Source organism: Barbus barbus (genome assembly GCF_936440315.1).
Source record: "Barbus barbus genome assembly, chromosome: 33".
Lineage (NCBI taxonomy): Eukaryota > Metazoa > Chordata > Actinopteri > Cypriniformes > Cyprinidae > Barbus > Barbus barbus.
In genome coordinates, this window is record NC_136761.1 from 1,687,166 (window position 1) to 1,702,008 (window position 14,843).

General features: G+C 36.7%; 1 protein-coding gene across 2 annotated transcripts in view; it reads left to right on the top strand.

The window, feature by feature from the left end:
* LOC306852838 (SLAIN motif-containing protein-like) overlaps positions 1-14,843 on the top strand; it is a 30,634-nt gene that overhangs the window by 12,284 nt on the left and 3,507 nt on the right. For both annotated transcript variants that reach the window (XM_079389945.1, XM_079389944.1), the window contains exons 5-7: positions 910-1,050; positions 3,297-3,572; positions 10,801-10,941. In XM_079389945.1, coding sequence (XP_079246071.1) covers positions 910-1,050; positions 3,297-3,572; positions 10,801-10,941 — 558 coding nt within the window. The remainder of the gene's footprint in view (positions 1-909; positions 1,051-3,296; positions 3,573-10,800; positions 10,942-14,843) is intronic.

The following is a 14,843-nucleotide window of genomic DNA, read 5'->3' on the forward strand; positions in this document are numbered from 1 at the left end:
GACAATAAATGTGACGTTGAATTTTAAACATACAAGTAAGTGTATGTGTATGATAGCACTAACTGTAAAGTGACTGTAACGGGGTAATCACAATAGCCTTTTTACTTAATTAGTCTGTGCTTTTTAATTTTTTTTAGTTTAGTAAATTTTACTTCTGCTTTAAAAGCATTATTTTTGTTTTTAGATTGCAATGTTACAATGTTAGAATGTAATGATTTTTTGCACAAAATATATGCCTACATGGTTACATTCGCTTTATTTGTTTACATACAAAAAACTGAGATCTACAAACCGAATTCCGGAAATGTTGGGAAGTTTTTAAATTTGAATAAAATAAAAACTAAAAGACTTTCAAATCACATGAGCCAATAGTTTATTCACAATAGAACATAGAGAACATAACAAATGTTTAAACTGAGAAATTTTACAATTTTATGCACAAAATGAGCTGATTTCAAATTTGATGCCTGCTACAGGTCTCACAATAGTTGGCACGGGGGCAACAAAGGGCTGAAAAAGCATGACATTTTGAAAAGATTCAGCTGGGAGAATATCTAGCAACTAAGTTAATTGACATCAGGTCTGTACGATGATAAGCTATAAAAGGGATGTCTTAGAGAGGCAGAGTCTCTCAGAAGTAAAGATGGGCAGAGGCTCTCCAAGTTTTTCTCATATCGCCCAGCCCTAATTGCATGTAAGTAACCCTAAGCTAAACCCTCATCCTAACCCTAACCATATAGTAAGTAAATGTAGTTAAATGATATTACTCAGTATTTAAATGTATAATTACACTGTAACAAGGACACCTTAAAATAAAGTGTAACCTCTTTTTATTATCCATTATTATGCTCAGTTTTACTGATTAGGCGTTGCAGCCCTGTTATTGAGTGTATGTTCTGTTGTTCACAGGTTGCATGGGCGTTCCCTCTGCTCTCAGCTCACAGTCGTCTATTGACAGCGAGTTAAGCACCTCAGATGACTCCATCTCCATGGGCTATAAGCTGCAGGACCTGACTGATGTTCAGATAATGGCTCGTCTGCAGGAGGAGAGTGAGTATTGTTCACCTGACACGGATCCAGACCGCGAGAGGTTTCACCGCGCCATGCGTAATGCAAATAAATGTGGGATATGGAAATGCTTTCTGTTCTTGAATGTCCTTTGTTTTAAACTCCGCTTTAACAGCAAGGTCTGACAATGGTTCAGGCAAACTGTAGACTGCTGTTATTTGTGTATTGAGAACACTCTTGGGGATTAAATTGAGTCTGTTGTGTAACTATTACACAGCAGTTGAGGGTGAAAGCTCAGAAGTTTCATTATTTGACAAACATTGAGTTTGTAAGGCCCATACGGTTTGGCCCTCTTTACTTTTTTAAAACCAGTTTCTCAGCATTTCCCGATGGACAAAATAAAACCCTGCCTGACATTTTTCCTGTTGAATATCAGTTTTTGCTCAGATCAACGGTTTTAAATGTTTAAGTGCTCTTTCTGTCAGTTGTATGTCTTTCGTGCTGAAAACTCTCCTCATGTGTATTGCATAATGACGCATTTAAAACTTAACAACCAAACGTATCTTCATAAAAGGTCAGTCTTGTGTTGCAGATGAAATACAATGCAGGTAACACTGAATATGTTTTTTTCATTAGGTTACAAATGCATTAATCTGAACCTCTATAGTAACTGTTGGTCTTGCATGTCTGCCATGCTTGTAGTTTTTTTATCTTATTTGTTTGTAGTTTGAAAATGAATCTTCCTCCAAAGCACAATGGGCATGATACAATTTGGGACACACTGTTCTAATTTTGAATATTCTTTAGGTTGGGTAGTATGTGAATTGGAACACAGCACATGTCTTCTCTCACTAATTGGACTTTAAATTTATAGATTTTTCAGACTTTCAAATAATTTAGTTTTTCCTGTAACTCCTTTTTTTAGAGCCTTCAAGCTGTGTCCATTAAACTATGCACTAGGGATCTCAATATCAGCGTCTCTACAGTATCAGTAGTACTGAGTAATTCACGAGTAATTCATCTTTGAGAAGTGCATAATGTTTATAAACCATGTATGTACGCATAGTTTAATACAAAGGACCGAAAACTAGGGATGTAACGATTCACTCCACTCACGATTCGATTCACGATTTTAATTTCACAATTTGATTCTCATGATTTTTTACATTATACAGAAAATGACAAGGTGTCATTTTATTAGGCTTTTGCTGCACATTTCTTTGTGAAATTAAAAACGAAATTTAAATTTTAAAACAAACCCCAAATCTAATAAGTTACACCCATAAAATAAATCTCTTCATTTAAAACAACTAAGGCTTTCTGTGCTCTTTCCATTTAAAATTAGAGGAAACCACTGCATTTTAACGTTTTTGCATTCGAATGTGGATTTTTATTTTAAATTCTACAAATATTCGAAATTCAAATTTTTATTTGACAGCCCTAACTTGTGCTAAATTGGAGATACACCTAAATACTCAAATACACTTCAAAAGCCTAAATGCATCAGTATTATACCAACTTCAATGCTTTAAAAAAAAAAAGCATTACAATAAATCGCGCTACCAATGGTGATTAAAACTAACGATCAGTTAATTTGCTCATGTCTTATTATTATTATTATTATTATTATTATTATTATTATACTTTCTCAAATTGTTAATGTTAACAACATCAGCACTGCGTGACTGAGTATAGTGTGTATTAGCATGTAGATTTCAATTTCTGTACAGCCTAATCTCTAATTGTCATATTAAGAAATTCTTTTAACCCAAAAAGCTAATTATGCTCTCTTCGAATTGGTTGTCTTTTAAAATACAAATCTTGTGTAATCCCAGGCTATCTGTAATCACAAGCACGTTTAAAACCGGAATATAATTTAATTTCATTCACATGTGTTTCATAAACACATAATCCTTTCTGGATCACAATCCGCCATCGAAATGATACACTTAATTATTCTAGCTGCTGTGAGAAAAGGCTAAACGATCCACCACCTGCAGGATCCTCACGTGTGATAGCCTACTAGCCGGGACAACTTCTTTATGTTTACAGACGTGATGTAATGACGCAGTGCCATGCTTGAATTTCCCGTGGAAACCGTACCACGTAAATTAGAAAACATTATTGTACGCTGTTGTGAATCGGGCTGAAGTAAGGTGATATTTTTGAACACTGGCTGGTTATGTACTTGCTCAAATTGATTTTGGATAATTTTTAACCAAAAAAGGTTACGGGCTGCAGCTTTAAGCTTTATTTTCTGCACCGTGACCTGTGGTGGTGTTTTTCAGGTCTCCGGCAGGACTACGCCTCTACCTCGGCCTCGCGCCGCAGTTCCTCTGCCTCTCTGCAGTCTCTGCGTCGAGGCACCTACAGCGACCAGGAGCTGGACTCCTACAGTCAGGAGGACGAGGAGGACGAGTGCTGCTCTCTGCCGCAGCGGCTCCAGCGCTACTCGCCCTCGCCCCACGGCTCGCCCCGCTGCCTGTCACCCAGCACACTGGCCGAGTACAGCCGCCCGCGCATGTCCCGCCGCTCGCTGCAGGGCCCGGGGCCCAGGAGTGAGGGTAGGCAACTGTCCATCACACATGAAATCACAGGCAAATTTGTTCAACAGAACTGATTGTGATGCTGATTGGTGAATTAAATAATGCATGCACTGATCATCCAGTGACCTTAATGCTGTGTTGTAGAACAAAGAATTATCATGTAATGGGGTCATGAAATGTGTTCAGATCTTTACATTGTTTCTGAAGTTAGCTAATTACATTTTTGCTCTAAAACGTTCAAATTAGTGACGCTGGACCACAAAATCAGTCATAAGTAGCACGTATTTGTAGCAATAGCCAACAATACATTGTATGGGTCAGAATTATTGATTTTTATTTTATGCCAAAATCATTAGGTATTAAGTAAAGATTATGTTCCATGAAGATATTTTGTAAATTTCCTACTGTAAATATATCAAAACTTAATTTTTGATCAGTAATATGCATTGCTAAGAACTTCATTTGAACAACTTTAAAGGTGATTTTCTCAATATTTAGATTTTTTTGCTCCCTCAGATTCCAGATTTTCTAATAGTTGTATCTCAGCCAAATATTGTCCTATCATAACAAACCATACATCGATGGAAAGATTATTTATTCAGCTTTCAGTATATACATCTCAATTTCAAAAAATTGATGCTTATGACTGGTTTTGTGGTCCAGGGGTCACATATTAGTAAAAAAAAATCCATCCTCATTTTTAATCTGCGAAAAACACTAATTTCAAGGGGCATTAACTCCTTCAGAAACACAAGTAAATGTCTGATGAAAATATCTGATGTTAACTAATTAAAATATTTAGCAACAGTTCACTTAAAGCCTTTATATAATATAGATTATAAAGGTTTTGTATTACTCAAGCCTTATAATGCATTATATGATCTCATGAATAATTGTACCCACAGTAATAATACATTATAATACTTAGTTACACCTTTAGAAAGTACAATGCATGACAAACGAACCTTTAAATATTAAAACTTAAAAATATTTTAACTTTGGTTACAGTTCTTACAATATAACATTTTGGTTCTCCATTTCATGACCCCTTTATCATAGGAAATCAGATGACAGTATCAGAAGTAAATTAGTTTACTTTAAAAACATACTGTAACTTACAGAACTCAAAACTTCCTCCCCTGTCCAAAAAGACTCAGCTAACTTGAGCTAAGACTTGAAGCTCAGCTTAAAAAAGGCTCATTAGAACTGCCTGAATTTACACCGCAGTCTTGCCTGTTCGGTGATCAGAGACTAGCAAGCTGAGAGCTGGATAGATATTATTATTCCTAAACACTAGGGGTGTAACGGTACACAAACATGACAGTTCGGTGCGTACTTTGGTTTTGACGTCACTGTTCGGTATGGTTTCGGTATGGCAGGGGGAAAAAAGAAACAAAATTGCTGATGTTTTAAAAAAAAAAAAAAAAAAGGAACAATATTTAACAAATTGTTCCTTCTTTAAATAAATTCAATTTTAATTACAATTTTCTTAGGGATAAAAATCTACCTCAGCTCTGAACTACAGTGAACCTTTTACATTATGATGAGGTTACAATTAACAACAGAGCCCAGACTTAAATGTAATTATTTATTTTTAAATATAATAATCAACACTCAACTCAAATCGTATGCAAACATGTAAATTGCACTTAATGCAGTTTTTAGATTAACTTCTAAGTTATAAATTTTTATTTGTTGTTGAAATATATTCATTTACGCAGGGGCAGTCATAACTTGTTTAATAACAGATTTATATAAACGTACATTAAATAAGACATCACTAACAGGTAAAGTAAAATGAGCTTATAGTGTAATATTTCACAAAATGCTCCTCTAGACTTCATTTCACTTGCGAACTAACAAGCTGTGGACACTGATGACTTGTAAATGAAGTGCTACGTGACATTTTGCTCACAAGCTGTTTTATTGACGTCTTTCCACGATTGAAACACTGGTTGAGCGATTACGTGAGGCATGATATTTTAAAACTAGTAGTGAAGGCTGCTCAGTTATGACAAAAATCATAATCACGATTATTTTGGTCAATATTGTAATCATGATTATTTAACACCGTTATAAGTGGGCCATATGACCAAAACTTTAAATGAATGATTCATTTAAAGATAGTGATATATGAATAATCTAATTTAAAAAAACAAAAAACAAACAGCATAGTCTTCACTGTAAGAATTTAACTTCGTTTGATACTTATTAAAGCTACAAAATGTCCTTCAGTCAAGAACAGTGAGTGGCTTTTGTCTTTGTCTTTTGTTGTTTGATTTAGGGATGCACGATATTATCGGACTGATACCGGAATCGGCCGATAATGGCTTTAAATGTAAATATCGGCATTGGCCTGATATGAAAAATTATGCCGATATGTCTCGCCGATAAGAGGAAGGGGTTAGCTCACATGTGCTCAGGGTGTGCTAGCGATTAGATCACGACAGCAAAGTTTTGTCTGAATGATGATCAGATTCACTGTTTTGTATCGCTGCATTTAATCTGTGTAAGCAGTACAGAAGGACGTGTTCGGTGTGTGAAAAAATCACAAACATTAAATAAATTAAATTTTATATATACTCATTTATTCATAAATGTGTAATTTTATTTTTTTGAACAAACCATAAGCTCTAAAAATTTTTTCATAATTTTTACAACTCTTTTGCTTTAGACCATCAATAAATGTTAATTCTTAAAGTAAAATGTTAGTGTTAACACTGCATAGAGCCCTGCACGGGCCTCAAATTTAGGCCCTGTCCCGAGATGCTCAGGCCCAGCCCGTGTCCCACGGCCTATCAGAATTACCACCCGAGCCCGTTTTTTTCTTTTTCTTTCTTACCTTCTTTTTTTGTTTTTTGTTTTATTTTATTAAGGTAATTTAGAAAAATGTTTGGAGCATTTATTGTTCATTAGATCATTTTTTCTCTTTCTTAAAGCAATGACCAAGCAGCCAGCGGCAGACCAGCAGGCTGATCAGCATGTTTGATCAATTTAGCCTTCTCAAGTCATCACGACTCGCCTAAAATAAAATCTATAGATATACTAAAGCAGTTTAAGCATATAACAATGTTTAAACGTTAAACCTAGATAAATGTGCGCTGCATCCAGTAGTTTGTGCGGAGAGTGGAAGCTAAAGCGCAGGACATGGAGGCACCAGCGCAATCAATTGCATTTTTTTCAATGGAAACAACTTAAAATAGGCCTACACCGTAATTTTTGCTCATAAGGGTAAGAGTAATACATTAGGGGTGGGAATCTTTAGTCACCTCACGATTCATTCCGATTCTGGGAGTCATGATCCGATTCCAGAACGATTCTTGGTTTACCGACTTGAGAATTTTAAAATCCTTACATTTACATATCCTTACATAAGTAATTAAGTACTTTTTACAATAATTACAAATAAAAAAGAATTAAAACAGTTGTATGTTAAGAATTTTAAACTAATAGCCTATAACTTCAAAACATACTAGCAAGTAGCAAATAATAAAGAGGAGCATAGAAACATAACAAAAAACAAACAAAGAGTGCTTTCAGTATTTAAGATGAAATTAATGTTTTCCATTCAAGAACTGTGAGGGATTTTTCTTCATCTTTCACTGCTAAAAAAAACAATAGAAGCCCAATAGAAACCATCACAGAAATTCTAATGGTTTCCATTAAAATACCATTATAAACCATTAGCTTTTTCCAGTAAAACCATTACAAAATGTAGTGTGTTTTGGGCATTTTTCCAATAGGATTTAACATTCCACCAATAGAATCCATCACATACCAGTAGACACCATTATAGTTTCCATTAAAACCAATACAATTCCCATCATAACCATTAAATCCGTTACATTTTCTATTGTGCTTTCAGCAGGGTTGTTTTTTACTATGACATCATAGACAGCGGGAGATCTATTAAGCTGCATTCATGCACGGATCTCTTTTGAAATATAAGTAGTAATGTGGTTTGTCCTGTCCGTTTAATCCCTTAAGACATAACTTGCTGTGTTTACATTCATTTTGCATCATAAAACCATTTTGAGACACATACAGTAAACCACGCAGCCGCATGCGCGAGAGTCAGCATTTGAAATTGAAAGTAGCCTTCTGTTAGTGAGGTTCATATTTTAAATATATAAGTCCACTGCATTCCAAACCACATAAATGATGACTTCGTAGAGCATTTGTAAGAAAAATACCAGCGGGCGAGACCGCACACTTCAAGTGTAACATCAAACAAAGCGTGTGTCTCTCACAGCACATCCTGTGCAACGAAGCTCGTGAATGTCGTTGTAATTCGCTTCAACCTTTCCGAAAGATTATTTTACGGAAGGATCGAGTGGTGTATGTGTGTGAGGAATTGGAAGCAAGCAGAATACGGGTGTTTCTAAAGCAAACCCGGCGTCATCACACATCTGGTTAAAGACTAAGCTCAGAATCGATCCAGAATCGTTTGAGAGAGAATCGCAATGCATCGATGGATCGATTTTTATTTTTTTTCTCCACCCCTATAATACATCATTCGGAACTGTAAAGGGTCTACTTTTATTTGTGAGCACTCACAATATCAACAAAACATTCTTAATAAAATAAAGAAAACGATGCGCTTTCTTGCCGTCTCGTCTTGAACAGGAGCGCGTGAATTCACAAAAAGAACCAAAAGTCAGCATATATATATATATATATATATATATATATATGCCTCACAGACATGATAAATATATCTGTAGAAAGCTTTAAATTACTACTAAACAAAATAAATCGAATCGAAAACAAAAACTCTTTAATTATAATCCGTGAAGATGCACTTCTCTCTAAAGGCACGTCTAATGAGGAGACGGCGAGTCAGGATCATCATCATCTTCATCTTTGCGACACTGACACAGAAAACACTAGTTTATTAGTAAATAATTCAAATATCTCCTTACTATTTCCCCCAGACACATTCATGGTAATTACTTTTGCTGGGGCTTTACAGAAAGCTTTATTGTGTGTATTTGAAGCAGAACTCTTCAGCTGCTGACGGCTCACTGCTGCTGCGGGACACTAAACACCGTCGAGCCGCTCTTGACAGTCGCGGCACGGACTCGTGTTGTTTCCACCAACGCGGCAATTTTATTTTTCATCACTAATTGATGGATGTCTAAGATTTAAAAATAAGGAGAAGCCTAAAACAGGCCCGAGGCCCGGCCCGCGTCTGAACTATGACGTGACAATTGGCCCGAAGCCCGGCCCTAGGGACGTAAAAAAGTCGGGCTCTAACACTGCATCTTTCTGGGGGAAAAAAAATGCAGCGATTTGATATATTTAGTTTATATATAGTTAGTTATTTTCAAAGCTTAAATATGCTGTCAAAAAACCTTCATTATTATTTAATTCTAACAAGTTGTTAAAAACCATCCAAAATTAAAAATAGTTTGCCTATAATTTCTGCACAGGAGAGACTTGGTGTTTTTCCAAACAAAAGGGAAAATATCGGCATATCGGATATCGGCAAAAATCCAATATTATGCATCCCTAGTCTGATTAATATTAAGCACACAGTTGCAGCAGGAATATAGCCCCCTATCACTTTAAGAGCCGCACTGATCCAATTTACTGTTAAGCCCCGTTTACACCAAGAACGATAACTATAAAGATAACGATATTAGCGTCCACAGCAGCAGACGATATCGTCAGTTTATTTAAACGCACGCTTGCCTGCCGCTTTAAATTCTACAGCTTGTGACAGCAGGATTGATTCTGATTGGGTGTCAGTGATTTTATCGTTTATTTTATCAGCTGAAAAAGAATCGTTCTAGAAGTGATTCCAACGATATCGTTTCTCGGTGCCTTTATCGTTAGTGGTGTTGTGAAATTTGCTATTTTTTAATATTGAGAGCGATTTTTCGAACTATATCATAATCGTTATCTTTATAGTTATCACCCTTGGTGTGAACGGGCCTTCACGTGTTCATTCTCAGCTGTTTACGTTTAATTATTACATAACCAACAAGGGTTTACGTTCGGCTTGCACGATAAATCGTATGCGATTGTCATGTGCATCTCGTCAGTAAAGCCGGTTCTGTGATTAGTAGTTAATCTCTATCATCTGCTTTCAGATGGAGCGGCTTTTACTATACGGAGCCGTAGATCGCTGACAAGCTACGCAATATCGCTCCTAATCGAAGGATTTAATCACAGAACCGGCTTTGCTGACGAGATGCGCATGACAATTGCATGTGATTTATCGTGCAGCTCTAGTTTATGTGAATAATCACTAAGCACCGCATTTTGACACATTTTGCGTGTATTTGACCGTTTAGGCTCATACCTTAAGCTAAAAGTTGACTTTACACGTCTGTGTTGTGTACAGTCTCTGAGCGCATGCACAGTAATCCTCCTGAGGAGCAACGCAAGTTTGCGCTTTTAAAAACATGAATAAATCTAATCAACTTTAATAAATCAAGCATGTCCCATTTTGCAAAAATCACGTTTTTAAGTTTCTTGATTTACACCTGAAATTGGGCTTTTATGGAGGAGTGAAAGCGCACCGGGCGAAATGGGGCGCCATAATCATTTTATCTTGATTTATTGTATTTTCATAATCGTCAGAGGCCGAAATCGAAAATCAAAACCGTATTTCGATTAATTGCACAGCCCTAGTAGTAAAGATGAAGTGATGATCACGCTGCTGTTGGGACTGAGACGTTTATACAGCGATCTGTCTCGCCACATCAAACTTATTGTTTGAATTTGAAAGATTAGACTTTGTTTCTTATCAAAAGTAACAATTTATAAAAAACTGAAAGTTTCCAATGAATTTCCACTTTTGCTGTGGTTAAAGCTACGCTATTTGTTCGGTACACGTGTGTAACCGAAAGACCCGTATTGAAGATTTTCGGTACGAATACGTGTACCGTTACACCCCTACTAAATACCAGAAGAACTAATGATAAAATGTAACCGAATCACTTCAGTCTGGTCTTGACACATACAGTGGCACATTTCTTTGTGAAGATGCTGTTGACGACTGTGTTGGATCTGACAGCAACGCTGCAGCTCGCAACAAAGCACTGTTACTAATGTCACATATGAAGAGTTCAGAAGTCATAAAGGCTCCGAAAACAAAAAAACTTTCTGTTTAATTCAGGATAAACCTTATAAGTGGACCTTGCATGATGCGACCGCTTTAATGCTGATTGCACTCATGTGGAGAGGACTCTGCATGAGTGTTGTGAGTGTGTTAAGCAGGCCGTGTGTGTGGTTTCAGAGGAGCTCAGGCACAGCATGCCTAACCTGACCCCGCGCAGCAGCCTGAAGTCTCTGGAGGCAGTCAGAAACAGCCGCAGCATGGAGGCTAACTTACAGAGCTCAGGCAACCGCACGTCCCGTCTGCCCCAGTCCCCCACAGGTTGGTACCCCGCTCCTTCAGCCCTCTTCAGTTCTCAGGACCATCACCCAAAAATTTAAATTCTGTCATTAATTACTCGCACCTTGTGTCGTTCCAAACCCGTAAGACCTTCATGTTCTGAAAACAGATTAAGATATATGTGATCCTGCAGCACAAAAGCAGTCATCAGTAGCACAGGTATATTTATAGCAATAGCCAACAATACATTGTATGGCTCAAAATGATAGATTTTTCTTTTATGCCAAAAATCATTAGGATATTAAGTAAAGATCATGTTCCATGAAGATTTTTTTTTTTGTACATTTTCTACAGTAAATATATCAACTTAATTTTTGATGAGTAATATGCATTGCTAAGAGCTTCATTTGAACAACTTTAAAGGAGATTTTCTCAATATTTAGATTTTTTTGCTCCCTCAGATTCCAGATTTTCAAATAGTTGTATCTCAGACAAATATTATCCGATCATAACAAACCATACATCAATGGAAAGATTATTTATTCATGAGGGAGAGTAATTGATGACAGAATCTTAATTTTTGGGGGAACTATCCCTTTAACACTCTCTCAAGATCACCAGCGTCCACAACCCCATGCACAGGTGTGTGTGTGTCTGGTTTCTGTGTGATCACTCCCTCACTCTAAACCATTGTTGAACTGACAATACACTGCTAGGTCAGTTTCTCCTCCCGTCCCATCCTTTCTCTCTCTCTCTCACGCTGTTAGTCTGTTCCTAAAACCTGTTTAACCGGTAGTGGCAGTTTGAGTCACTATAGCATGTCATTAATAGAGCCTGCAGCAATGATGGATTATTGAAGTTAGCATCACTGTCACACAAGTCGTTTGTTGCTGGACATTCAGATTGTCAGCAGAAGGTCTGGACTCAATCTCAGCTTTCATTGGCCTAAGAGGCCGTCTGACAGACATGTCACAGCCAATCACAATTTTGTTCAGCGTCATGTTTTGGGGTATGAAAATGTAAAGTCCATGTCCCTACAATAACATTGTCTTCTGTTTGTCTTCAAACAATCTTTGCCGTGAAGTTCACATACTTCTGAAAATCCAGTGTTTAGCTCATTGTCACAGTTGTAAACATTGACGGCTTTCTTCTTCTGTGAGGGGGGGTTTGGCGTCACAATTGTTTTATTTCCAGGTGGACCATTAAAGAACGTGACACGCATCTCCTAGAAATCCTGTAGAATTCATCCCATCAGATGACGACTTTGAAACTCCTAAAGTGTTTCCCATTTTGTGTGCCTTACTCGTCAAACGTTCAGCAAGCCATCCATGGTGGAGACTTAGACTAGCATCATCTTGGTTCCCTCAACAAAAACCAAAAGGATTTTTCCATGGGCTGCTGGATTATTGTAGAAAATAAGAAAAATATAAACAAAAATGTATGATTCTCAAATATTCAGCTTAATCTTCACAAATAGGGATGGTTTTGACAGACATTTCATGATTCAATTTGATTTTCTGTTCATTTCAATTCAATGTAGATTATTCTGGATATGTCAGGTACAAGGAGAGAAATCTATTAATGTTGTAAAATATACACGAGAGTCTGTTGGTAATGTGCTTGTTTATATACAAATACTTAAATTACATTCAGTGAAGTTTTTTATAATAATAAACATATTACATAATTATATTTCTACTCAAATTTGTTTAAACATTTAAGTGGTGGCTGTCATAAAAACATGACAGATTTATTCAAACTTAAATTAAACATTGAAGTACAGTCAAAATTACAATTTATATATATATTTAGCAAAATGCTGTTCTCTAGAGGTAATTTCTCTATCTTACTAACGAGTTTATGGTCACTGAATGTTTTTTTATATTGTTTACAAGCCGTTATATTGACATCTTTCCGAAGTTGAAACGCTGATTGAGCAATTACATGAGACAGGATACGGATTTCAGCAAGTTGTAGTCTTTTTTAAATCATACCTTCAGATATTCATTCATGTTTATTTTGCACTGTAACTGCATTAAAGAGATGATGAGTTCATGTTGCACTTCTTTAACTGAGGCGCTACAGCGATCGGCCACTCCACATTAATTAGCACCAAAACAGCATTTGTTTGAATACTGTAATAAAATGGTAAGAATGTGAAATCTGAGACTTTTTCTTATCAAAAGTAACAAATCATAAAGCTTTGCGAATTAAAATGCAATTTATTGCGCTACAATGTTCCGTTCATTAACTATAAGCAGGCTAGACTACTACTATTTATGAATCAATATTGTTTCGTAAAAATAATCAATTAAAATCAATTAAAAAATATTTTTTTACCCAGCCCTATTCACAAATGAGCACAACTTCTTTGTATTTTAAAGCCTAAGAACAATTGCCAGAAGTAAAAATGCTAAATGTAGGCTATAAAAGAAATCCAGAGTCACGTGACTTCAGTGTCACCAGCATTAAGGCTCAAGTATAAGTTTTTTTTTTTTTTTTACACGTGTACGCACACAGCCGTACACGTAGCCTTTCAAAGTATAGCCCATTTGAGGTGAATGCAGGCGGTCAACACATACGCTTTAGAAAGCGTCGTCTTTCTCCAGCGTCTGCTCTGTTTTTCTCCAGAAGTTATAAACGATCAAAATGTCTTAGTACTCATTCTCTTATAACTCTCACACAAGCGTTTGTCAATGCGCGGTTGTCTGTTGTTGTTTAGACAAGTAAAAGCTTTAAAAAAAAATCACTAGGGGTATTTACTGGTGTATCTTTGTCATAAAATAAAACGCAAAAGAATCTTGAGCTTGTGTTCACAGACCTTGATTTAGGCATTTAACCAAAAACCCACGGACTTAAGTACAATGGAAGCAGAAGCTAAGCTCATTTCCAGATATTTGTCTACATAATCCCTGTGGCACTCAATATCAGAGGTGTAGTTTGACTTCATCTCTATTACTAATAGTTATGTGACTGGGTTAGTTTCAGCCTACAGCCATCTCGTGTCCTTTGGGAGTTTGGTTTAGAACCAAACAAGAGTGCCATTGCAGTGTTATTGTGCTCAATGTTTAGGCTCTGATCTCTTCAGTGCACCCTAAGAAGAGTCCATCTTGTGTTGAGTCTTTCATCCTGCTCTTCTCTCTGGATATCCTGGGGCTGCTGCGTGTTATCAGGTTTCCTAGCCTAATTGAGTGCCCTCTTGTGAGTGCGGAGAATAAGATCTTTTACACACACCAGTCTCTCCTGGAGGTCGCCCAAGGTTTTCCCTCAGGGAATAATGTCTTCAGTCACTCGCTTTGAGACTGTTGCCTTGGACAGAAGCTTGTTCATCAGATAGCATCCAGCTTTTCTTGAGTATTTCACCACAACCAAGACATCTTCCAGCTCAACGTTTCCCTCCAACGGTGCCGGTCAAAAGTGAGGAACAGATCAGGGTTTATTAAGGGAAAAACTGATGTGAAAATGTTCTTATGTGAAGGTCAACTGAAGAAAACTTGTACAGACTTTTTGCGCTCATACCAGTAAATTAAAATAAGTGAACATTGAAATTTGTTTACAAAATCATGTTAAATATGCATTTATTAAAGGCACAAATCATATTAACTGCTTTGTCATAATTGCATCACTGAATTAGATCATGTTTGTGAATTCCTGGAAACTCTCTCTCTCACTCACTCACACACACACACACACACATACACGCACGCGCGCGCGCGCACGCATTTTCCATAATTTTGTGTCTCTTGGTTTTCTTGCCCAGTGCTATACTTCTGAACCATGAGGGATTTTTGTGGGTGTTCTGTAGATGGATGCACTTGAATATGTTAAGCTGCAAAAAAGGGATGCATTCAGGAACATTTTTTATGCACAAGGCCATTTTCTAAATAATTTTTAGGAGCATTTTGTAAACTCATTTAAGATTGTTCTGCACACGTCTTTAAAAA